We start from the raw sequence: 27,483 nt of genomic DNA, 5'->3' as shown, positions 1-27,483 counted from the left end.
AATATCTGACAATAGAGGTAAGTCTAAAATGGATAGATTTTGGCTAATAGTTTAAAATTTGTATGTGTCCAATAAATCTGCTATGGTCTAAAGGATGCTTGCTTTTTACTTTGGACTGGTGGGAATAAAACACTTCACTGTTTACTGCTCTGAAGTGGGGAATTTGTGGTTGAAGCTGCAACATTGTGCATCTAACATATTTCTCTTTCTGGCAATAAATGTTTACTGTCCATCCAGAGTCTCTCTGACACCAATAAAAGAAAGTACATGGATATAATGGCTGATTAACAAAGTCTTAGTTAAAAGTAATAAAGTAGTCAGAGACAGGAGGTGCAGCTGGGGTGCTCACTGTGTGGTAATTACAAAATAGAAAGCATATTGATAGAGGCATAAATTACCATGCTGTTTCTGTTATGTTCAAATGTTACAAATGCCTTTTGGCCCTCTTGAAAATATTCTATGAAACTGTCTAATGCAGTGGATTGAGTAAAGGATGGCTTGTGAACTCCAGTAAAGCCAATAAATAGAAACCAATCTGACACAATCGCATACAACCATGAAATCACAACAATAGGGACAATAGGAGTAATTTAAAGACCTATTTTAAAGAACAACCCTCATGTTAATGGAGACTTTGTTGAATATTAAAGAGACTCAAAGGTGTATAATTTAATGGATACAGCAGGATACAATGACACATATATTTTTTTATAATTGTTTTAAAATCCAATGATGAAATGGAGAATGTTACAACATTTTTTTTTAAAAAGTTGAAAAAAGGCTTAAAAAGAGAAGTTGAGGTGACAAATCTAGGGCACCTTCAGTATCTACCATAGGGATGCTTTCTGTAGCCTCCTCTTGTCAGACGTAAGGCCGGAGCTTTGAGAACAGGTCTGGGGCTCGTCCACTCTTCTTCTGCAAAAAAATTTAGATGTATTCACTATTGTCCAAAAGAAGATTACCTCTTTACAACAAACAGTGATCAGTGCTCTATCTCCTAATTGCTTATGGCATTTTGAGAAAAAAGTAAAGCAAATATTTTATATATATATATATGTGTGTGTGTGTGTGGGTGCGTGTGTGTGTGAAGAAAATAAGTATTTGTTGAACACCCTGCTATTTTGCAAGTTCTCCCTCTTAGAAATCATGGAGGGGTCTAAAATTGTCCAGAAATCACAATGTATGATTTTTTAAACTGTTTATTTGTATGATACCAGTGCAAATAAGTAGTTGAACACTTGTTTATCAGCTAGAATTCTGACCCTTAAAGACCTGTTATTCTGCCTTCAAAATGTCCACCTCCACTCCATTTATTATCATAAATTAGATGCACCTGTTTGAGGTCGTTAGCTGCATGAAGACACCTGTTCACCCCATAGAATCAGGAAGAATCCAACTACTGACATGGGCAAGGCCAAAGAGCTGTCCAAAGACACTAGAGACAAAATTGTACACATCCACAAGGCCGGAAAGGGCTACGGGGAAATTACCAAGCAGCTTGGTGAAAAAAGTTGGAGCAATCAGTAGAAAATGGGAAAAGCTAAATATGACCATCACTCTCCCTCGGACTGGGGCTCCATGCAAGATCTCACCTCGTGGGGTCTCAATGAGAGGTAAGAAATCATCCCAGAACTACACGGGAGGAGCTGGACTATTACCTTAAAAGAGCTGGGACCACTGTTTCCAAGGGTACTGTTGGTAATACACTAAAACGTCATGGTTTGAAATCATGCACCGAAGGTTCCCCTGCTTATATGCTTATATATGTACAGAGTTATTCTCTAACAGCAGGAAATTACTGTCATAAGCTTTTTTCTCTCTACTGGACCAATGCTGAAATTCAGCTCTCAGCGATTTGAGCATAAAAGCAAATTACATACAGATTCGGCCAGCTTTACTGTATGGCACATGGCAAATAAGAGTGGTTATGAAGCAGAAAATCAAATTATCAGCTGCTTGATTTTCCTTTGGTCTGACCTCAACACCCAAGTGCTTAGTTCATATAGCTGAAAGAATGAATAACCAGCAAAAAGGCAATGACAACCATTTAACAGCTGATTTTGTAAGCCTTACAACTGGTATTTAATATACTATTAAAGGTCATATTTCATACCCTTTAAATCTTTGATTTTCAATGTACTAAAGTAGGAAAAGTGAAAAAAAGTATGGGAGAAACAGAAAGGTCAAAATCAGCTAAAAAAAAGGTTGCCAGAAGTTGTCATAGATTAATATGAAATTTGAAGCAGCAAACTATGCATAAGTGCATAGAGATAACCTTCTATGACAAAAGTATTTACAGTTAAGTCTCCAACTCTGATTTATGTCTATAAAATGAAGGCTGGTACCCTATGGAGGGATTTAAAATCACTCAGTTGCATGCTCAGTCTACCCTTAATTCCTCACAGTGGTAAAAGTTACCTTGGGGAAAAAAGAGGTAGGTGATACTGGGTCAAGATGAGTCACCCACTGTTTCTTAGCAACCATGCTGTTTTGCTTTTAAGGTAGAAATAATTGCTTCAATAAAGCAGGAGTACATGTGACAAGTCATAAGATTTTTTTCCTCCACAAGTGCATTCTTTTTTTATATCAAAGTGAATTTTCAGTATTCATATTTAATGACATTTACATTAAGGTGAATTCATTTTAAGGTATTAGACATTGCAGTTAAATCATTTCACTAATGATTAGCGTTATATACATAGCCTGATAAACCAGACTAAATGTGAGAATAAATGTGTAATTTAGTCTGGGCCCGATGAACTAGACATCGGAAGATTGTTGATGAGAACAACCCGTTGTTTTTCAAACGATGTCTGTGCCTATTGCCCAACGCTCTGACCAATGAACGCAACTGACTGTGACGTAGTCACGAAGCACGACAGAAAGCTGGTGAGGGAGTGTAAACAAACAGCCTGTCGTTAAAACGGTGAATACGTCCTTCTTAAAAAATGAATGAGCATAGAGCCTCTTCCTGCTCACGTTTCAAAGAAAACTGATTCCAAAGCTGAGTCAAAGGGGAACTATTCAATAGTTGTTGCCATCTTCCTTGTTGTGCTTTCTCCAGCGTTGTACAGCTTTGCATCCAAAAATTCAAAACACATCTCTGCGTTGTGATTGGCTCGCCAGTTCTAGGGCCCGGGGCATTGATCGAGGCTAGACCACTCGCAGGCAAAAATGATTTTGGCCGCTGGCGGGTGGATCTAGTTTAGAGGCTCACTGACCACATATAAAAATGAGCACATCCATGGCACTATTCCAAAACAAGTGGCCTGTAAAATGGCATTTAGGATTTCATAGCAAAGCAGCATTCCTGTCCCTAACAACATGCTGTAATAGTTATTGCTTTAACGGGTACAGTATACAGGACATCACATCATTGAGCAAGAAAAGCTCAGTTTACTCCCTCCCTCCCTCTTCCATACATATAGAAAAACATATTAAATGAAACAAAACTTGTGAGCTGGATTAGTTTGGGTCAAATTCAGCCACCAAGACAGTTTATTTTTCAGAAAACAATCAAAATTTAGAGAGGATGTTTTCATTGGACTTCCGTGCGATTTTCTTTTTGCCTGTAGGACCAAAAAAAAAGTAGAGTGGCTTATCAGTCCCTCTTAATTTGAAGCTCTACAACATTGGAATAATTCATCCAGAATATTGTCATTTCTGCTCCAGTTTAAAGAATGTTTGTTACTCTAATGTGATGCTGGGCCCTGTTTCAGAAAGTGGGATAATAAGAACTCAGAATCCCTACATACCCTGACCTTTTGATTGCAGAAGGACGTAGTTGTTACCCAAAATCAACTTCACACCAATTACTCTAAACCACTTGTGGTCGGCAACAGGAACTGTTACAGAAAAGCATCAGAAATGGCTTGTCCGTTACTGGAGAAGCATGAAGCTAGTTCTCCGTGCAGCATATTGTTTTTATGCTGAGGGCAAACTATTAAAAATTTGGTGCTACAGTATGCAGCGGAGATGCCCATCAAATCAACTACAATTTCTATAAGACATCAGCTTTCACCATTAGAGGAGAGAGAGCCGCTACCTGCCGTGTGGGACATAAGGGCTTAGTTCCAGACTGAGATTGAAGGAATCAAAAATTTTAACTCTTTAATTATTAAAAAGCTTTTTTCTTTTATCAAATATATATTACAATGATACTTTGGAGCCAGAAAGCTTCAAAAACATTTGCTGATGAAGGTTCTCAGTCATCCAGGTCATAGTCATTCCATAAAAATTCAAAAAATTCAAAATTCAAAAAATATCCACTGGACTTGGTTTCACCTCTCCAAAGCTTCCTGGAGAGGTGGCGAAACATCTTCAAATCTTGGAAACAAAGTCCAGTGGATATTTTTTGAATTTTTACAGAATCAAAAACATTTACAATTTTGTAATTTAGTTAATTAAATTATCCCCCACGGACACACACACATAAACAGTTTTTGACGTTCTATTGTCACATGTCCTCTTGATTATTAAGAGAAAAGTTCCCAACAACTGAAAGTATAAATGATCTCTACTCTTTTTCGTATTTACTCATGAACCAAGCTATAACTTATTTTAACTTTTCTAATTGTGTTTTTTTAACATATAGCCAATTAAAGCTGCGTAACTCGGTCGGTAAAGGTTAAACTGAACAATAGCTGTTAAGTCGACCATACCTAATTTAACTGTATTTCTGCATTTTATTTATTTTATTATTATTATTATTATTATTTTATTTCTGCATAATTAACTTGTATGTTCTTGTTTTCAAGCCAGTCAGTTACACATAGTTGCAAATTTCATGCTCACGTGCATTTCTTATATTAAATAAATTTAGTTTTAGGGTTTACCTTTATTAATTCCTTAAATCTCTCTAATGCAGAATATTGTTAATCTGCAACCGGACTATGTAATCTCCTCGTCCATCTTCAAATTCATGTATCTTCAGAAGATGCTATATTAGCGAGCATTGCACTCATCACTCGTCACTTTCCGTAACCTAACCTGTACATTTTCTTTTTGAGTGTTAAACTACACTAATGAAATAGAGATTGCGTATTATGCCACTGAAATACTGTTTTTTTTTTTCTAAAAGCATAATTCAACCATATGCTACAGATGTGGTCGGATAAAAAAAAAACACTTTGCATCTGCACTGTAATACTGTTATTTAAGTCAGACAATGAAACAACAATCTACAGCTAAGCATCAGTAAAGACTGCATTTATTACTAGTAGACTTTATGCTAACAAGCACCCACAGTCACCTCATTTTTAAGCTAATTACTCCCTGCTATGTGTCCCACAGCTGAAATAAAGTTTAATCTCCCTCTCAGTTGCTTTCTTAATACAGTGGCAAAAACCTGTTTCTAAGAAAGAGGGCTTTTGTTGTTTTATTTTGAAGGAGAATTTCTTCCTTCTAAGCTTGTATATACTGCCATCGAGTTCAGTTTATTTCTTTGCATCAAAGTTTATGTCACATCCTTTTAGTTGTCCATAAGAACATATACTGTAATGGGCTCAGACATAGAACATCATTTTTTTCTGTCAAGACAGTTCTGTTACAGACAAAACGTTATTGTCCATGTATGGTGGCCTGTTTTCTTTTGGGAGGAGGGTGGGGTTTCAAAGGGTTTTCTTTTCTGAGAAGCGTATGCTTTAAAATTAGCTATCTGCTTTGAAACCAATGGCGGAGAGAGTGTGATTTAGCTCCACCAATTTCTAAACACTTTGAACATTTTAAGGTTTTCTGGCTCAAAAAATATGATGAGATATACACCCTTTTGAATTAAAGTTTTCTTGCTGAGGAAATAACCAAAAATAAGCTGCTTTAGACTTAAAGAAGTCTAAGATAAGGTGGTGTGCAAAAGCGTCCAAGAGCGATTCATGTGCACACAGCAAAGGAAAGAACAGTTGTACGAAGAAATGCCTTTGAGGGCAAAACCCCCAGAAGGAAAAACAGCTTGTGGCCTTGTGAGTTTCCACTGGCAAATTCAAAGTTCAAGTTAAATGCAGCTTGCAGTCAGGTATCGTAGGAGGTGTTATGTGTAAAGGAGCGTCTGTCTGGGTCAGGAAGTGGAATCCAGGGCTTTTATTCTTTGTCCCTTGGTTGTTTTTAGTAACAGTGCAGCAGCTGCTTGAATTACATGAACTGGCACCATGTTTGTGTAATCCAACAATGTGGCTATAAATTTTGGAAATATCTGAAATATTAGTCAAATTAGTCAATAGCCTTTTTTTTTTACAGTTTCAAAGGAACACTTCTGATGCCAGATATCATTAGGCATGACACTTGTTAACAGTTCTCATAAGCAGAGCAGCTCACTTATCAGAGCTGGTTAGTAACTAGTTACATTAACTCAGTTACATTTACTTAAAATAACTTTTTGGATTCATTTTATTTTTGTCTTTTACCTGAGTAAAAATATATAAAATTATGACTATTCCAACTTAGTAAACTGAGTAAAACTTCTGGCTACTTTGAGTAACTCCATTTAAGGAAAAAAAAAGCTTTTTTGTAAACAAAAATTCAACATAAGTACACACATCATATATCTACCAACCTACTATATTTTCCATCTGCTGAGTCTGCTGTGTCATTTAGGGTCAAGTGAAAAGCATATTGAGACCAGTAAATATCATATTGTAAATTTATTGTATACTAAAGCACTGTAACTGTTGATTTTGTTAGTTTTATAACTAGAATTTAGTATTTTAAAGTGATTCCTTCACATAAAATTGTTGTAATTACAGTAAGTTAGATATTAATCTATCTCATTCCTTAAATCCGGATGTACATATAAAGTCATATTTTGTGTAAGTTAGCACTATTTTTAACATATTAAATTAGTTGCTATGACCATGAGTGGCAATTAGAGTAGTTACTCAGTATTTAAGTAGCATTTTTATCCAAATAATTTTTCACTCTTGAGACATTTGTTGGCTTATTCTCACTTTTACTTGAATAAAAACATGAGGTAGTTCTACTTTTAATTGAGTACAATTTTTGGGTACTATGTCCACCTCTGGTCTTGATAAATCATACAGTGAATTAAACAATAAGAATTTTTTTTTTTACATGATATAGGACTTAATTAAAGTTATAAAGTTATATAATGATTTCTACTGGTTGCTTATTAAATAATCAACCCATATTCCGCTTTAATATTGATCTTATTTTGAACTTTTTAGAATAAAAATACTGCACACTGGGTGTTTTATCAGTAATAAAAGGTGAGGGGGAGTCATTTGGATCATGAGTATAAACCTCATTAAAACAACACTGTTTCTAGGACCAGATGAGCCGCACTTACCATAGCTGTTGTACGATTCATTACTGCTTCCGTGTCCATATTTATGATATTCTAAAACACTGTGAAAACAAAACAAGATTTAGATATAATAATTAAAAAAAAAAACTAAACATAACCAAAACAATGACAATAGTTAATTTAGATTGTGTTGATTTTTTTTTTATTCAGCCTCACTGATGCAGACATTTGTAGAACTTATTTTTGTTTTTTTATTCAGTTTTTTTTTTTGTGCCATCTTTGCACCATCATCGCACATCTGAAATGAATTTGTTAAGTTTTTATCTTTGCAAAATCCAAATTTTGACATTCTGGGCAGAGGTCTTTATTATGACTTTAGAATTTACATCTAGATCTGGGCCAGGATTATGACTTGGCCATCCCAAAACATGAATATGCTTTGATATAAATATAACACTGTAACTCTGTTGGTCCACCAAGGACCTGATATTTAGAAGGTTGGCATATGTATAAATATATTCATACTTAACAGCAAAGTTAATCTATGTAAAAGCTAATCTGCATAAAAGATGCCTTGTTACAATGACAGGATGGAGACAGAAAGTCTTTGAACATGTGTGTGCTGCAAGAAATAACAGTTGAATAATACTTTTAGAGAAAAATATATGAAACAAAAATAGGCAATTAAACCTAAATGAAAAACACTATGACTTAAACATTGTGGCATGCTTATAATAAAACATAACTGAACAATAAATTGTTGATAACACGATATTGATTCCATGTCATTTTGCATTACAATTGTGCAGCAGGACATACCATGTGGTTCCGTATGGTGGCCCTGAAGTGCAAACCACATCAACAAACCTTAAAACACATACAACATATTCTCATATCCTTCTTTTTATGCTTGCTCATTTAGAAAGAATATGTTGTTGTTTTTTGAATATGTTATCGTGTTTCTGAAAATGTTTTTTGATTTTTTTATATTGTTTTTTGAGATGTTGCTGTGTTTTCAAATGTTATTGTGGTTTTAAATATGGTTTGTTTTTTAATTTTAAATTGTGTTTAAAGATTTGTTGAAGTAGTGTGTACTGCAGGGCCACCGTATTTGAGATTTCTTATGAATCAAACAGGCTTATTTTTAACACAAATAAGTAGTGCCCCAGCAGCACTCTGATTTATAGCATGCAAATACCTACAGCATCTGTGTGTATCACCAGTATAAGCTAAGGGGAGGATAGTAATGCTGTCCGCTGCAGCCAATGTTAGTTTTTTCACTGAACAACCCAGGAACTCTTTAAATGGAGCACCAAAATTAAAAAAATAAACATAAAATGTAATGTTTTTATCCAATGGAGTTATAGAGATATAACTCCATTGATATAAAAAAACATCACTAAAGTTTCCTGAAAAAAGAAGGAAGTTGAAAAATAGCCTTTTGGGTTCGCCAAGCCACAATTATTTGATGCAATGCCAATGTTTACTTCAGTGGATGAAATATTTATCCAGCTGTGTATCTGTGTAAAAATCACCTTTTTGACTGAGAGATGTAGTTTTCATTATAGTCTCCGTAACTCTCATCTTCGTATTCTTCATCATATCCATCTTCGTAACCCTGCAGGAAAAGAAGCAGCCGATATTCAAGTGGACAAATCTCCATGAAACTTTAAAGTAAATCTCAGTTAAAGTGATTAGATGAAACAAGCCAAGAGAGATACATGAGCAAAGTTAATCCCTCAATTCTGTAAATGCCCAAAAGCAATTATTGTTATAAGTTAGTGGATTAGCATGCCTCAAATTAGATCTAAAGAAAATTTATGAGGCTTAAACTGGATTTTAAATGATAAATATGCAGATAGTTACATACTGTACGCATTCTTGCTAATGAAGGAATTAAAATTTAGAAAATCGATTAATTTGAGAAAATTGAAAGAGTGGATTAAAAGTTACATTAACGAAATATATAGTTTTAACACAGCCATGAGCATCATAAATGTTTATAAAGGCCTGTAAATGTTGGTTTATATGAATGATACTAAAGCATTTTCGTATGTATCTTTAATTTGAAATTTGAACGAAGTTTGGAAACTATCTGAACTCTGGAACAAATCTGAACATGATCCTAAATCTGCTTCCTGCCGGTGTTACATCAAGGAAGAGGAATGTATTGGCCAAATATTAGAGAGAATAACAAGCCTTGGACATTACAGAACTCTGCAGTGCCTAAAAAACCACACTAATAACCACAAAAATATTAAAAATCACAAATGCCAACACAGGTCAAACCAAAAAGCTTTCACAATTTTACTTTGCATATCTGTACTAATGCTATGTAGCCTACATTAAACTGTAAAACACATCTATCAGCTCTGACTTTAACCAGAAATATAAATTGGAAACCTAAGAGGTTTCATGAAAGTTAAGAACATTCATTTACTATTTGCACATTATAAACTATGTCAACTTTTAGAATTACATGTAGTTAGGGTGCACTTTATTTCATAACAATTTAAATCATTTACATACAGAAATCAGCTGTCCAGACACACATGTTTTGCCCAAAACACAAAACAGTACTATAACAAAACATCTCATTGGGTATTCTACATAAAGTAAAGAAAGTGTCTTCTAAATCTATCCACCATAGAGAACTGTTAAAAGCAACAAAAACAGCAGCTCTGTGCCTTTAAGGCCTTACCCTTGTCTTGGCCATGGAGTGAACAAAACTTCCACTAAAGCCCAGAATCTCAACTTTTTTCAGGCAAACTTTAAAACTTCTGAAGAAGAAGCGCAAACCCACATAAACACCTTTTTTTACAAGTTAGGCTGGTCTGTGTTCTAGATGATCAACAGTTGATGATGATTTAATACATTTTTTGCATATTCAATCATTCATTCCTTAATATATTTATTTCTGTCTCTTTTATATGTCGCTTAGATTATTAATGTGACAGTGTCACACAGTAACTGTAAATAGCAGGACAGCATGTGACCATCATGGCTGGAGGTGGGACCTCAAGCCCTAACTCCAGCTACTGTATAATCAATTGAAAGACAACAGATTGTGTGGAGCAGGAGCCATCAGCTGGTCACATATGTTATCATAAATGCAACAAATGATGATACTACAGTACTAGCTTGCTATACTGATAAAACCCACTGAAAGAAAATATTCAATTTTGATTAAAAACTTATTTTAATTGTCCTTCTTAGACTACGTTGCTGCAATAATGGATTCATTCAGTTTATGAAAATAAAACTATTCTACTATTAAAATCTGGAGTATGAACCTCTGATGTAAATGTTATATTATACCACTGATTTTGTTGGATATCTTATAATTACCTTTTTTTTTTAATCTCTTTAACTGTGAAGTGTTTACATCTCATCAGTATCATGAGGTCCCTTTGGAGACTTTTTGTGGTTTTATTGTTCGTAGTGAATTAAATGTAATTTAAATCAGTAAAGGGAAAATATCTAACCTCACCACCACTTTTTGTTCACTTTTTCAATTCCTATTGATTTAGACATATAGTCCTCTTTAAAACAGCTGTTTCTTACACTGTGAAGTGGCTAAATGTTAATAAACTCTGCAGTGATGCTTTCAGTTACGATAGTGAACAGTGAGTAATTAAGTTTTATGAGGTGAGGTGAGTGCCAAGTTGACAGTTTCTTTCCATTGGTAGAACATTGGCTACAGGTGCCACTAAACCTGTAAAAGCCTATTTCAAATCACAAAAATGTTTTTAGCCCTTATTTTTACTAGCTAGAGCTTCAGAGATAATTTATTTATGTTTTAAACCTAAACTTTTTATTTGCAAACTCAGTTGGATATTGACAAGCCTGAATATTCCCTTTTCAACCAAAAAAGGTATATGAATCGTAAAAGATAACATGACGTACATTTGCAAACTTTAGGCCATCAGTGTTAATATCTTACCTAATATATCCTTTACTAAATACAACTCGGATATAAGATTACCTGCTCAGGTCAACAGTATTATGCATTTTTTTTTTTTTTTTTTTTAAACTGAAACATAACAATAAGTAAGATTTTCATCTTTGATTTATTGTCAAAACATCCTGAATCTTGACCCATTATTGGCTTATCAATGAAACCTGCTGGCTTCCTTAGACAGAAGAGCAAACCTTTAATCTGTCTCGTCAATCTCATTGGTTGGTCTCTGTGAAGGCCAACAAAATAAAGAGGTCAGCCATAGTGTGCAGAGCCTGCTTAAAATAATTTCCATAACACTTTTGTGCATCAAACACATGCAGAACTGTTGAATAAAATGCATTATATTTGGAAAAGCTGACTCATTCAGGGATCTTGTCCTTTTAAGAGTAAAGTCAAAGCTCAGATTACTTTTTGAAATAGTCTTCTTGCTTCAAATTGCAATTTTGTAGCGCGCTGTTTGCTGTATATTATATTATAAACTGTTCTATATATCTAGGTAACGTACAGGTTGGTCATCCCATTTGCCTGGTATGGGACGGCTCAGGGATGACTGGTAAATAGTGTCAATCAACTGCAAACACTCTGATTGCACAAAGAGATTAGTGAGAAATAAAATGTTCAGCCTTTAAATGTAAATAGCGTTTTTTTTACTATAATGATCTGGTCTTAAGAGGATCTACAAAATTACAAAATGGGTCATCTTTGGGTTTCTTTTCTTCTATTGCTAATACCATTCTTCCCTCTCAGTTCAGCATGACTGATGTTGACTGCTCAATACGCTACATCGTTTTTTTTTTTTTTTATCCCTGTTCCTAAATACCCTCTGGCCTGCACATTTTAGAAGTTTCTCTGCTAAACACTCTCATTTCATTACAATCAAAAAATTGTATTTAAGGCACAATAACCCTTTAACCAGTTCTGCTGAGCTATAAACACAACGCCTGCTCTCCTCGCTAGATGTAGTTCTAAAACCAACTTGTCAAAACAATAAACACATTTCTCATATATTAACAGTTTTTATGACATAAATGTTCTGTTTTCAGAAGGAAAACTGTTATTCAATTCGTACATACTAGAACTTGAGCTGAACAGAACTTGAGCAGAAAAGGGCCACAAGGGGGACCTTTTATGTAATGCCTGTTAGAAACTTGGAGAACCGATAAATCAGCTAACACAAGTGGCAAACTTTCAAAGAATTTATTTACAAGTAAATACAGTGGACTCTGCAGTAACAGGAACTGACTAGAACTGGAATTATTGTGAGAGAAGAACTTGGTGGGAGGGTCTAAAAAACTCAGTGGTGTTGAAGGTGCACTCAATGAAAACAACTAATCTTTTCATGGTGCTGTTACACCTTGATGATTTAGCCAGCCTATGCCGATATACGAAAATAGTGGCAAAACGCTGGCGTAAATTGGATAAGTTATGGGTACATTTTGTATAAGTTATGCGCCCACTGAAGCATGCTGGCACACATAGACATATGGCAACTTGCAAGAAATTTTGAGCATGCTCATACAGGCATAGACTGAATTACATTCCATGTAGTTCAGTTTGGCCAGAGTAGCAAGGGTTCAAAACCTCAGCTTTCTGTCTGACAAACTGGTCTGCAGCACAGGTGTGCAGTTCCTGTTCACACTCAATATTGTATAATTCTTTATCAACTCCAAAGGCTTTCACCAAGTTCCTGGATAACTGCCATAGTAAGACAGCAAAGCTATACTGCATTGTGGTTGACTTCAGCAGGCAAAGATCATCCAACTGAGACTGAAATAGTGAATTCACAATTTTGCTGAAATACTAAATTCGTCTAATTATAATTATTGATTATCTGAACAAAAAACTGAACTGGAGTAAAAACATTCTTTAAAGGAAAGGTCAGAGCACATAAAAAACAAAAAAATAAATGAAATATTTAAAAAGTATTTCTTCCTGCAATAGTCCTTTCATTTCTGACAGCAAACCAACTGTTTTATGCAAACATTTCAAGAACAAAGCACCCTGATACCACACTCTGTGAAATATTTAATTTATTACAACAATAGTAATCACTCTTAAAAGACCAAACATACCAAGTTGAAAATGATGATAAGTCACAGTTTGTTAGAGGACAACAGAAGGCTCTTGTTTTCTTGTTTTAGTGTTAGATTTTGCTCATAAAAAGAGATTTGGTAGTATTTAAAGTGTTTGTGTATATTTATCATCATGATCTAATTTCCTCTAATCCTTTTTTGAGCTTTGTATTCAAAACATAGCCCACAATAATATAAAAATCTGCCATTTCCATTTAAAACTCAAGTCAAAATCACTATAAATGTGTAAATAAAATGCTATTCCAGACGTATCCACAATGGTACACAATGTCTTCATTTTTTTGTCTCAGCAGCAGAGCAACAGTACAGCATTTGGTAATGGGTTTGGCTTTTTTTTTTTTTCCAGATTCGGGACACACAAAGGGACATCAGCATGAAGGACATTGCAGTTGCTACATAAAAAGAAATTACATTACTGCACTTGTACACAGTTTCCTTCTCCCATTGAGTAATGCTGATACAAACTGCTCTGGTTTCTGTGTAGCTTTATTTGTGTGAACAAGAATTTGACTAAATTAAAGTTAGGGATTATGTGGGGGATTAAGTTGTTCAGGGGATCTTCTATTTCTCCTCTTCTTGCATGAGTCTCTCCCCACAATGGTAGAGTCAGAAACCTGCATATCTCTGTAATTAAACATTTGTGAGCTATCCTATACGGAAATTGGCTATACTAAACCACGACTGTAAAGCAGTTAGTGGATTAATTTCAGGGAAATAATGGGCAATGAAAATAAATCTTCATTTTTCTTTTTTTTTTTTCCTCCTCTGTTTCACAAAGTCACCTCACAAAATTGACTTTTTTTTTCTTGTTTGAGTCAGAACACAAAGCACTTGTAAAACTTTGTCCTCATTGTGCTATCTTTATGATACTGTGTAAATCTTCACATTTGATGTTAATTTATTTGAGCAATATTTGAGCCCAAAACCATCTTAGTGCTGCAAGCCATGAGTTGAAAGTTGCTATTGCCGTTAAACTTGACTGGATCAACTTTACTCTTGCTCTACCGGCTTCCTGCCTGAACAGTCTGTTAGTCGGGAAAGCAGCAAAAATTAAAATAACATAATTAAATATCATGGACTCGAAACAATAAAAAAGTTCCCTTTTTAAAGAAGATATTAAATACTCACACTTCAGTTTTTGCTGTGCAGGCTTTGGCTCAGCTCTCTACAGCACAACAAACCTATGCAGTGTTATTATAGCAGCAGCCACACCAATCCTTCTATTCGTCCTTAGCTCTATTCTCACATCATTCCCGTCGATATTTGATATTTGAACACCTTCACTTGCAGCAGAAACTCTCCTCTGTACCTAAGAGGGACGGCCACATTTTTCCTGCAAAGAATGGCCTAGGACTTTAAGGACTCATCCTGGATGGCACATGTTGTAGATTTTAACAGGAGGGAGTAAACCATGAGCAAAAAGCAGAGACAAAATTCACCGGTCCAAAAACCTGACACCCTCCAGCTCTTTGTAAACCTAATTATCCACCAATGCAGACCAAAGGCCTACTCCACTTCTACAGTGGAGCGACGTCTAATAAAAGGCCCCTGACTCAATTGGGCTATACGTGTGACACGGTCAAATTGTCTCCTACAGGACCACAAAACACATGTGGCTCGCTTGTGGAAACTCATGAACTTTTGAGAATCCTGTGGACGGTGTAGAGCTTTTTTGCTGGCGTAGAACTTCCCAGGGAGGAGGAGAAGTGTGATCCCCCTATTGTTGGAACACAACCTCTAGTCACCCATCTTGTGGAGGGGGATCACCATCCCAGTCTACCGATCCAGGGGCACTGTTCCTACTTCTGGGCAACGCCCGAGAAGCGTGTCGGCCACAAAAGCCTAGCCTGGCCAACAAAACTAAACTACGCGGACCTTAGTTCACTCTGGTAAAATCCGGGTTGACTTAAGCCAGATCTAGCTGGACCATCACAGTGCAGGACACGGAACTTTACAATGCATGCATCACAGCACCAGAATTACCCATAATGATGCAGTGCTTTACTGCTAGCAGAAAAACAAGCTGATAACTGCAAAGGAGCAATGTTGCAATGAAAATTAAGAACGAATAGAGAGCACACCTTATATCTCCAAACTTTTTTAGGCATAACTGGCAGAAATTGTTCACTGGTTTACACGTTTCTTCCATGGCTTGACAGGTTGCACAGACTACAAAATTACAAGAACAGAGTGCATGCTTGGGGCTTTTGCTTCACATCTGTAATTATCTATCCTGATTAGACTGACCCTGTTAGTCCTACCTTTATAATCTAGCTGTGTTAGCTCTTTATCAAACTAATATGCCGTGTATACGTCTTACCAGTCTGGCTGGCCAGGCTAACAATAGCGCAAAACATCATGACCTAAGGTACTCATGGTGGAATTCATCATCTCCTAAATCCTTGCAACTGCAGAGTTTTTGACCACCTCAGTGACTCAGTGTGAATGATGAACAAGTCAAGCTCTCAGCACCTAGCCTCTGCTTCCGCCAGGAACGCATGCCAGCCACGTTGAGGAGATCCTTTAAATATTTTTTTACTTTCCAACAATGTCCTCCGTCAAGGTCAGCTGCTCCATGCTGCCACTAAAAATGGTTTTAGCAAGGCACTTCTGCCCATCTTCACAGGCCTGGACAGTTTTCTAGATTCACCTTGAGGCTTTTTGTCCATGGTCTCAACAAATTCCTCCTCTCCCCACAAGCCACTCAAGAGCTGTATCACAGAGAACAGGCTATGCATAGAGGTGAGCCTGAGACTATTTCATTCTACCTCCTATACAAGCTCAGGTTATTTCCAGAGAAATGACATTTTACATCCCAGGGTCAGTTTAAGAGTCATTTGATGCTGATCTCTCCTCATCTTATCTGTCTTTACTGACCTCCATACTGGTTTCATGCAAAACATACGTTCAGTTTCGAAAGGGTATTATCTGTAAACAGGGCAGCCTCTAATTAATGAGGCTTGATTCCTCTAGTTTGACACTCATCTGTAAAAACAATTAACTCTGGTGCTTTTTTACACAGCAGAGGACATAAATCAAATGTTAACACAAGAGTGAATACCTCGCTCAGTGTAATTAGGACAGCAAGAACCTAAAAGCCCTTAGTACTGTGCTTCATTATCAATTGACAACCTGTATGTCCCCTGACAGTGACTGATCTTCATAGGGAGCTGCCTGTAAAAGCCTGCTCTGCATAACATAATGGGGGACTAAAATGCAATTTACTGGCTTTTGTTTCTGTGAATAGATACTGCTTTTCACCTTTTGTTGCTGCTTATATAGTGCGAACTGAGAGATTGATTCGATATGAAATCTTTTTAAATTTTCTTAGAATTGTATGCAACTGTAACTATTGATAAGCTACATTAACTATTCCAAATTACACATTAGAAGGATCTATGATAACCAGTGGCATTCTTTTTCAAATTACAGAAGATTGAATACTTGCCTCCTCAATAATGGTCTATATTTTGAAGTCAAGTAGATTAGTTAAATCTGCATGATTTTGCTTTAATAATTAGTTGGTTCTATTCCTTATTTCAATAAGAAATATTTCCTAAAGACTTAAGAAAAATAATAAAGATAAAAATTAAAGGTGCTAATAACTTTTATAGATCTCTTCTACAGCTAGAATGTGGAATTTCATTAACTGGAACCTAAACACTCATATTACTATTTAAGCTTATCGTTGTTGTAACAGTAATCAAACATTAAGTAGTAAATTGGTAGTTTAAAGAAATGTTTTGATGGCATAGAGTTTATAGTTCATGTTTGTGATGGCGATTTTGGGGAAATATTTCTAAAAGGGGAAAAGAAATTAAAATGTTCTATGCCAACTGCATATAAATTTTAGCAGCACCTGAAAACTGCTTCAGGAGAAGATGCAGAACACCTTACTGTAAAATATTATTATGTTTGAATTGAAACTGTTAAGTTGAAGGGGAAAGAGTACATTTTCCACAGTTTTACAATAAAAATCAGTTCAAATCACAGAACTGGCCAAAATATCATTCTGATAGGGAGGGAGCAAGAACATTTTGCAGACCCAATAGGAAACCACTTATTTTTGTTGGAAATATCATCTCTGATGTTGATATTTACCATACAGTTATTTTAATATTTAAATCTGTTCATTTGTTACATTAAAACTGAATAATAACAACACCTAATGAACTGGAGAATTCAACTAAATAATCCAGCATATTTTAGTCAAATGTTGGTATTTACAACTGAATGATGGCCTAATTGCTTTCCCTTCTAATGCAGCTTCAGTTACTTACAGTAAACACATGCGCACGATGTATTCTGTTAAAGAATTTTGTCATTTTAGATAACTTAATGCATGGGGTGGATTCATTTTCTCAGACAAATTAATTCTACATAGTAAGTTTCCATTATACTAAATTATTGCTCAGCAGTGAAAATGAATCTTGTCGGAAATAATGCAATTACAGAGAGTATGAATCAAACACAAGAGCCGGTTCACTTTTAAGAAATTAGTTTTACATTTTATTTTTGAGAATAGAGTTAGATTCCGGTTGCATTTCATAAGGAATCTCCTTTTCAAACTTTTTTCCCCCTTAAAATTCTCCTAAAGCTCAGCCTGGAGTGATGTTAAAGCATTTATTACAGCTTCGATTCAGTTGGATTGTTTGCTTTTAAAGGCACACTATGCAACATTTTTCAGTTAATTAATGTGTTCCATAACGTTTTAGATGATTAAATGAGTCATTTCAGGTTGAACAAAGGTATTCTCGGCTGCCCTGGTGATCTGTGGGGGAAATACTGCACTTGCAATTGCAGGAGCACCGACCCGCACCCACAGGCTCAGAAGTCTCGTGAGAGTCAGTCTTGCTTTACGGCGAGAACTGCTACACCCCCCAGTTAAAAGCATTCTCGTTGCTAGCACAGTGTCGATCTTTGTGCAGTTATGCTACGTTCATGCAGCAAAAGCAGCAAAATCGCGTCTGCTGCTTCATTTTTGCTGCTTTAGTTAGTTCTGACGCACGGCTGAAGCAGCTTTGCTGCTCTGGCTGCGCGGTGCAAAAGTGTGTCTGACGCGTGTTGGGCGGAGCTTCACTATCCTTTCTCTGCCTTGCAGCTATATTTGCTGTGATCATTTGGAATAAAGTAGTTTTAATATGTGTTTAAATGAGAAAATACACCTGAAAACTTAATCATTGAAGTCAGTTCATTCAGATTATTATCCTGCCTTCAATATTTTTTCTGTCGGAGTCGCTCAGACCCCCACATACCAGCGGTGCGCCGACAGAAGGAATCCCTTCATCAGCAGCCTCTGGCCGGTCGCCTCCTCGCGGTTCACCGCGGCAGCTGGTAGGTGTTTTTCATCTAAATAATCCAAACTGCATATTCTGCCGGCAGATTTCTGCATTTTAAGTTAATTTAGGCGTCAATAAACTGTTTAAGAGGAGTGATCATAGCCTCTGATCATCAGCGCTGTGTCTCTCTCCCTGCATCAGATGCTTAAACGCGCTGCTTCAGCTGCTCAAAACGCGCGGCGGGACCTTTTGCTGCACCTTGACGCGCGTCAACCATTGACTTTGCATGTAAACTCGCTGCTTCTGTCGCGCCAGCTGCGGTGTGAACGCAGCATTAGTCATTCGTTGCGCTTGCCTGTCTGCTAAGCTCAAAACAACCGCGCCTGGCTTGACGGAGAAACCAGGAGAACAGCTGAGCATATTTACGAAAGTGCACTTTTACTTTCGCCCTCTGGGGGGAGCCTCGCTGGAAAATCAACACCAGTTGCATAGTGTACCTTTAAAGAAAACATGCTATTAATTCTTCCAACTATTTGTACTCGCTGTCAGGGACTAAAAGTTGTATCACTCTTTCTTTCCTACTCTATATGACCACTGCTGGTATTAAGGGATACCATTTGATCCAGAAGAGATTTGATCTTAAACATTACTAAGACCAAGGTCCCAGTCTACATTAAACATCATCAATCACATCTTTTATCTGCTTCAAGCATTACTTTTCACTTTGAGTTTGAGCTTCTTTCCAGGGAGACATTCCCATCTGTCCCCTGAAGCATCTTCAAACTGCAATTGAACAATAGGAAGGAGTGATAATGTTATTAAATCAGTGGCAACCTAATGAAGAATGTAAACCTTAAGATATCATAAAACATAAATAATGGCAAGTTTCTCTGCAAGGAATCTGTAATCTTCATTAACCCTAGGAACCAAATACAAACATGATCTTTCTCATGACATTTCGAAAAACTTAAAATAAAATGATTTATAGATAACCCTACATAATTGAAGGACAAATCAAAGAGACGTCTGGTAGTGGAAAGTTTAAAAAAACTACACATCAAAGCACTTTTAGTGATTAACTGGTTACGAATGGTTATTTTATTAGTTAACACACAGCTTAAAAAAAAACATAAAAATGGAAAACTGTTTAGAATAATTGTATGTTTTTCTTTTTCTTACAACTGCCCTTTGAAACACCTGAAGCGAAGACTGACATTTGTGTTCCAGTTACTTAAATGTTAATTACACTTCAAGAAGCAGCATCCCTTTAGGAACAATATATTGGCTTATTTGCTACTTGTGGGTTGGAGTTTTGGAAATCCCCATTAATAGCATGATCTTGTTCAGGATATCACACATTCTTTTTATTTCTTCTTGTTAACTATATACAACCATACTGGTCATAGTGGTTTATCTAAAAAAAAAAAAAAACTAGTAAAAAAAGAAAAAAATATTTTAATCATGGCGCAATTTACTTTGTTTTTTTTATGTTGAATTTATAATGTTGAAAATATGAATATATAATAATACCATATTGCTAAAAAAGGGAACAATATAAATTCAATCAAATCAATTTCTGTGAAATTAAACTGCACACTTAGAAAGCAAAACTGATTGAAAACTAATTCCACATGCGTACAGATGGTTCAGAGTCAGACAACAGTTGGAAATTATTGGCAATTAGCATGACACATTAAAGGAGGGGTTCTGGAGGTGGGGACCAAAGAACCTATGCTTTCCGGCTGATGTTTTGGTCACTTTTGAATGTTGGTGGTGCTTTCACACTTGCTGTAGCATGAGATGAACTCTTCAACCTACACAAAGGGCTCAGGTAGTGCAGCTCATCCAGCATGGCACATCAATATCAGCTGTGGCAAGGTTTGCTGTCTGTCAGCATAGTGTCCAGAGGGTGGAGGTGCTACTAGGAGACAGGCAAGTACTCCAGGAGACATGTAGGAGGCTGTAGGTCAACAACAACCTAGCAGCAGTACTGCTACCTCTGCCTTTGTGCAAGGAGGAACAGGAGGCAAATTCATGCATATTTTTGACCTGCAAAATGACCTCCAGCAGGTCAAAAATATGCATAAATGGTTAGAAACCGACTCCATGAGGATGGTATGAGGGCTCAGCGTCCACAGATGGTGTTGTCCTCACGGCCCTACACCATGCAGGATGCTGGGTATTTGTCAGAGAACACCAGGCAATTTGTCACTAGCACCCTGTGCTCTTCACAGATGAAAGCAAGTAAACACTGAGCAGATGTGACAGACGTGACAGAGACTGGAGACATTGTGGAGAGCAATCTGCTGCCTCCAACGTCCCTCAGCATGACCTTTTGGCAGAGGGTCAGTAATGGGGTGGGATGGCATTTTTCTGGAGGAGTGCACAGCCCTCCGTGTGCTCACCAGAGGTAGCATGACTGCTATTAGGTACCAAGATGAGATTCTCCGACTGCTTTTGAGACCATGTGCTGGTGTGATTGGCCCTGTGTTCCTCCTAATGTACAATGCTAGACCTCATGTGGCTGGAGTGTCAGCAGTTTCTGCAAGATGAAGGCATTGAAACTGTGGACTAGTTGTTCCCCAGACCTTAATCCGCTTGAGAACATATGGGACATCATGTCTCAATCCATCCACCAACATCTATTGGCACCACAGACTGTCCAGGGTCTGGCAGATGCTTTAGTCCAGGTCTGGGAGGAGATCCCTCAAGAGACTATCTGCCACCTCATCAGGAGCATGCCCAGGCATGATAGGGAGGTCACACAGGAACATGGAGGACACACACAATACTGAGCTCATTTTGACCTGTTTTGTAGACATTACATAAAAGTTGGATCAGCAGCCTGTAGTGTGTTTTTCTTTAATTTTGTGACTCCGAATCCAGGCCTCCATTATGTATGACTTTTGATTTCCATTGATGATCTTTGTTTGATTTTGTGTAAACATATTCAACTTTGTACAGAACAAAGTTATGTATTTAACTGTAAAGGTAAAAAAAAAAAGAGATAAGTGTATGTGCCCAATGGGTTACAGTGTCTTTGCCAGTGCATATCATTATGATTAATTATTTTATTGTGAGTTAGGTACATGGGCCAAAACAGGGGCCTGGACCAGTTCCACTGCCCCTTTTGGCCCATGTCTGGAACAGGCCATGCCCTTATGGTCCCTTGGCATTTATCACTTTGGGGGAATTTATTTATCTCTTTTTGACTTTCCAGGGGTGGGGTCATGATTTGAATGATGATAACGATTTAGACTTTAAAAGAATGTCTACAAAGCCACATTCTTAATGTCCAAGAATGTCAAGGCCACATTCCATTTATGAATCCAAGTTAACACCTCAGAAACCACTTACAGATGGCTGGACACAAATGTCTTGGATCCAACTTAATGGAGTTTGAAATGTACTGCACATAAAAATGGCCCAAACTGCGTAAAACTATAGTAGGTGTGCTAAGTTCGTGGCATTATATACAAAAAAACCCAAGGCTATATATGCTGGCAAAGGATGATTAACAAAGTATTGCCAAAGGCTATGAATACTTAAGTAAATGCAATTTCTTAGTTTTCTATTTGCAATACATTTGCATCAAATTTCACTTTTAACTATATCACAACACTATCTTTCCCATAGTCATAAGGGGGTATTGTGTGTAGAATTAGCAAAACAGAGATGTTTTAATTCGGTTTGGACTGAGTCAGCGACAACAAAATGTGGAAAAGGTGCTGTCCAATGAATATCCCTTAGGGAAAACGCATGTGTTGGTATTATCTATACAGTTATAAGGGAGTTGTCTGTGCATTCTAAATGAAAAAAAAAAGTTTTTTTATTTAAAACAACAACAGAATAGTGTCAATGGGGTTTATATAAAAAAGTTGCACAAGAAACTTCACATCATTATGGTAAAACCTACAGTGTCTCGAAGTAAATTTGAGTTTCCAAAACTCTGGAACTAAATTGCTTCCCACAAAAATAAGCCTTATCAATCCCTGACTACACAGATGGTACAAGTGGGTTCAGTTCTCAGCTGCTTTTCCAGACTTTCTGTGATAAGTCAAGCAAAAAGAGAATCTACTACAATAATTTTGTACAAACAGAATAAGCAGTGTTGTTGTAAAAGATACATTAAACTTGGATTAGTGGTGAAATATTAAACTGAAAATGCTACAATCACAAACTCTAGCAAACACTGATACATGATAACTTCCATTTTCTAATATCACCCTTATAAATCAATAACACCATCAATTAGAGAGAGCTTTAGACATTTTCTGTGTATACTCGATCAAATCTATCAACCATTATCCAAAGAATTTACATAATTGGCAAGGGCAAAATGATTTCCTAAATAAGAAGTGTGAATGAAGAAAAAAAAACTATAAAAGGCTATGAAAGTTGTGCATTGCAGGATTGTCTGTATAAAGACAACGAGAACACCAGTAAATAGAAAATAAGCTTAGCCAGCTCTTTGTTAAAAGAGTTTTTGTAACAATCTTGAAACAAGCTCAAATGTTATTATGTAATGTAGTAGAACCAAGTAAGATATGAGAGAAGGGAATGCTCAGGACAACTCATCTTTCTTTAATCCCCTCGTTCTCTGCTTCCAGCCTCCTACCCGACCTCCAATTACAATGAGAAGAAATGCTTTGCTTTTTCGTTCAGAAATACACAGGCTCTACATCAGGACTCAATTTGGTTTGGTAATGAGTCTACGCTTGTGCATTTCCCCATGCAGACAGCCCAATCTTCAACTGCCTGCACACATGGGTCTTTTTTTTTTTCTTTTGCAGGATGGCGCTGAGGAAATAGACTGGTAAAAGTGTTGCCTTTTCTCATTTGGATGAAACTTGAAGTTCACTTCATGTAATCTTTTTGAAATGACCTTGAGAAATCTCTGAGCTCTGAGGAAAGGCTTGCTTTCAGCTCTGGCCTTGCTAAATGTTCTATATAGATCCCAGAACTACACCCGATCGTTTCTTTGAACAGGACACTTTTCCTACTTATTGCAAAATAATAATTTTTTTGTGTTATTTGCAATCGTTGAAGTTCAGGTCATAATAAATCATGGAGGGGTAAGAAATACTCATCGTAGGTGCATGTCCACTGTGAGAGACATAATCTAAAAAGAGAATATCCAGAAATCACAATATATGATTTTGTAACCCTTTATTTGCATGGCATAGCTGCAAATAAGTATTTGAACACCTGTCTATCAGCTAGATGTCTGACCCTGAAAGAATTGTTAGTCTGCCTTCAAAATGTCCAACTCAACTCCATTTATTATCCCAAATTAGATGCACCAGTTTAAGGGTTGTTAGCTGCATAAAGACACCTATTCACCCCATACAATTAGTAAGAATCCAACTACTAACATGGCCAAGACCAAAGAGCTGTCCAAAGATACTAGAGACAAAATTGTACACCTCCACAAGGCTGGAGAGGGCTATGGGGGAAATTACAAAGCAGCTTGGTGAAAAAAGGTCCACTGTTGGAGCAATAATTAGAAAACGGGAAAAGCTAAACATGACTGTCAATCTCCCTCTTAGCTCATGGGGTCCCAATGATCCCAAGAAAGGTGAGAAACCAGCCGAGATCTACAGGGGAGCAACTAGTCAATGACCTGAAAAGAACTGGGAACACCGTTTCCAAGGCTGTGGTTGGTAATACTCTAAGACGTCATGATTTGATTTCATGCATGGGACGAAAGATTTCCCTGCTTAAACCAGCACATGTCAAGTTTCCCAATGACCATTTCAATCATCCAGAGGAGTCATGGGAGAAAGTTATGTCGACAGATGAGACCAAAATGGAACTTTTTGGTCATAGTTAATCTAACCATGTTTGGAGGAAGAAGAATGATGAGAACCATCCCAAGAACACCAACCCTACTGTGAAGCATGGGGGTGGTAGCATCGTGCACCTGGGAGAGGGCGACTTCACTGTATTAATGATAGGATCAACGGGGCCATCTATTCCGAGACTCTGGGAAACAACCTCCTTCCCTTAGTTAGAGCACTGAAGATGGGTCAACAGTGGGTTTTCCAACATGACAATGACCCAAAGCACACAGCCAGGATAACCACGTAGTGGCTCTGTAAGAAGCATATCAAGGTTCTGATGTGGCCTAGCCAGTCTACAGACCTAACCCTAACAGAGAATCTTTGGAGAAAATCTTTTGGAGCTGAAGCACTCACTCTTTCTCAGCGACAGCTCAGAAATGCTCTGATCTAGACAAGATCTGTGTGGAGGAATGGGCCAATATCCCTCCTGCCATGTGTGCAAACCTGGTGAAAAACTACGAGAAACATTTGACCTCTGTAACTGCAAAGAAAGGCTACTGTGCCAAATGTTAGCATTGGTTTTCTTGGATGATAAAGTATTTATTTGCAGCTGTATCATACAAATAAATAGTTACATTTATAGTTATATTTTGTTAGATTATGTCTCTCAAAGTGGAGATGCACCTACGATGACAATTGAGACCCCATTAATGATTTCTAAGTGGGGGAAATTGCAAAATAGCAGTTTGTTGAAATAGTTATTTTCTTCACTGTACATTTTCATATTGAGCAATATACACCGAAAGATGAAGTAATGAAGGGGATGTCTTTCAAGCATATATGTTAATTTCAACTAATGAGAAGTTCACCATCAACTCTATAGTCTGGAGACATGCCTCCACTCATCAACTTTGTGTTGGCCCCTTCTGTTTTCTTAGGAACCCTCCTTTGAGAGAAATTAGGTTATCCTTATACATAGATAGTGCTCAGAACAAATCCAAGTAGGAACTGCTGGTCATCTTCAACACCACCATCATTCAGTTAGTATAGTGAAGATCCATTACCAGGGCATGATATTGGCACCAGCCCACACGGCAAATTCAGGTAACTTTTGTGACTGATAGGGTGCCATCCCAGCAGACACTATCGTTGCGCTCATTTCCTGATATAAAATGATGGCATAACATCACATGATCTTCCTGTGCTAGTACTGAATATATCAGTGGGCATGTTTACCTCATTTAGTGGCTGGAATGATTGTTTAATAATAGGTAAATCACCAGCCTTCCAGATTCTTCTGTTTGGAAATGACATTACCCCTGACAACCCAGTGACATTTCCTGTCAAGATCTCACTGTCAGCATATCACAATAAAAGCACAGGTGAAACTTAACATCATGGACTGCTGCTAAACTGTTCTCAATTAACAACTCTTGAATCTCCGTATGGAGACCTTACATTTAAAAAAAAGCCAAAATAAGCACTGAAAAAAAAGGAAAGAATTCACTTCGGTTCATCCAGAGCTGAGGCTGGATGACGATCGGATTTGGTGGTACTTCCTTGTAAATCTAACCCTGCAAAAAGCACAGATTCTTCAGTGACAGACCTCTGTGCTGGAGGTAAGAGAGGATGGTTAACAGATCTGCTAGGAGTAAATTAAAACTGTTTTTTTAAAGCCACTTATAAAACCTCTTAAGAGCATTCCTTATTTCTACCTTTGTCAACATTATTCATCTCTGTATTCAATTTTAAGTGAAAGAGATCCCTGATTGGTTGCTGTGTCTCGATTTCACAGAAAAGGTCAGCTTGTTTCAACTTCAGCGAGCACTGCTCAGCTCTCTGTGTTGTCAAACAGTGCTGCTGTTTGACGACACCTCTGCTCTATCTATAATCAAACAAAGGAAAGATGAGGAAGAGGAGAGTTAAAAAATGTTTAAAACAAGACGTTTTAATATGATGTGGGAGGGGATGGCAATTTTCCTGACTGACTAGTATTACAACAGAGGACATGCCCTGTCAGGATGTATGGCTCAGAGAAAGCGAGATTAAACTAGACCTTGTGAAAATTCCAGAAGGTGGAGGAAACAGAGATAATAGTCTGCTCCTCCTCTTTTGTGGACTCAAAGCCCTCAGCCTATGCTATGTGAAAGGGTTTTTCTATCACTGACTTAACTGTAAAAAAAAATTTTTAATTATGTTATTATTTTCATTGATGTTTTTTATCTTAGAGGTATCACATGAAAATATTAGGTATTGTCTTGAAAAGAAAAATACAATTTTTAAAATAATATTATGAAACAAAATCTAAAAAAAATTAACCTGGATACAAACAGTGAAAAAGAAACAGTTTTACAGTTAATCAGATTAGCAGATGGGTTATAGCTAAATAAATGAGATTATCTGTGAGATGATTGGATGTTTGTATTTCTTTCATTTTCTAATTTAAGTGGTGGTCACACCAGGTCAGATACAGTTGCCATTATGTAGGTTAAGTCATAAATGAGATTAAGTTAGTTAATAACCTAAAAGCACTTTAATGTGCATTCTGTACAATTTTAAGAAGCATTTTTTAAAGCATTTTCTGAGTCATTCAATTAATTTTAAGCGTAACAAACTTTTGGCTGATAAAAACCTCTGTGGTTGCAAGAGCTGTGGTTTGACACATTTACAAAACAGGACACGTCCATACTGCAACTATCAATTAGGCCTGTAGAGAGGATTTTTTTCAGCGGTGACCTCTACCTAAGACTTGTACAAGTCTAGGGCTGAAAAAAAGTATAGTAATAAGTGTATACTGGTGCATTTCCCTATTCATACAACCTAATGGAGAAAGGTACGTAGGTAAAAGAATGGTAAAAAGTTTCATTTGGATGAAAAGTGAGTCTCACTTCATGTATTCTTTTCAAAATGACCTTGAGAAATCTCTCGGATTTAAGGAAATGCTTACTTGTAGCTATCAGTTAACCTTACAGAGAAGATCATCAGGGGTGACCTTTTCATCTACCCATGACAGTACATGTACAAGTCAAAGGCTTAAAAAATGATCAGCTACCATCTTTCCTGATGCCATATATCCTGCTGTCAGACTTTTACCTTCACGTAACCACTGCAA

The 27,483-nt window shown here is 36.9% G+C and overlaps 1 protein-coding gene across 1 annotated transcript in view; it reads right to left on the bottom strand.

Moving 5' to 3' along the window:
• Window positions 1-27,483, bottom strand: part of khdrbs2 (KH domain containing, RNA binding, signal transduction associated 2) — a 102,956-nt gene that overhangs the window by 8,506 nt on the left and 66,967 nt on the right. Inside the window, exons 6-9 of the mRNA XM_015374487.1 lie at window positions 9,957-10,035; window positions 8,791-8,873; window positions 7,298-7,356; window positions 832-915 (exon numbers count right to left, since the gene is read on the bottom strand). Of these exons, the coding sequence (XP_015229973.1) occupies window positions 832-915; window positions 7,298-7,356; window positions 8,791-8,873; window positions 9,957-10,035 (305 nt within the window). The remainder of the gene's footprint in view (window positions 1-831; window positions 916-7,297; window positions 7,357-8,790; window positions 8,874-9,956; window positions 10,036-27,483) is intronic.

The sequence above is a fragment of the Cyprinodon variegatus genome, unplaced genomic scaffold (assembly GCF_000732505.1).
Source record: "Cyprinodon variegatus isolate N-32 unplaced genomic scaffold, C_variegatus-1.0 Scaffold104, whole genome shotgun sequence".
Classification (NCBI taxonomy): domain Eukaryota; kingdom Metazoa; phylum Chordata; class Actinopteri; order Cyprinodontiformes; family Cyprinodontidae; genus Cyprinodon; species Cyprinodon variegatus.
This window is presented reverse-complemented; position numbering and strand designations above follow the sequence as displayed.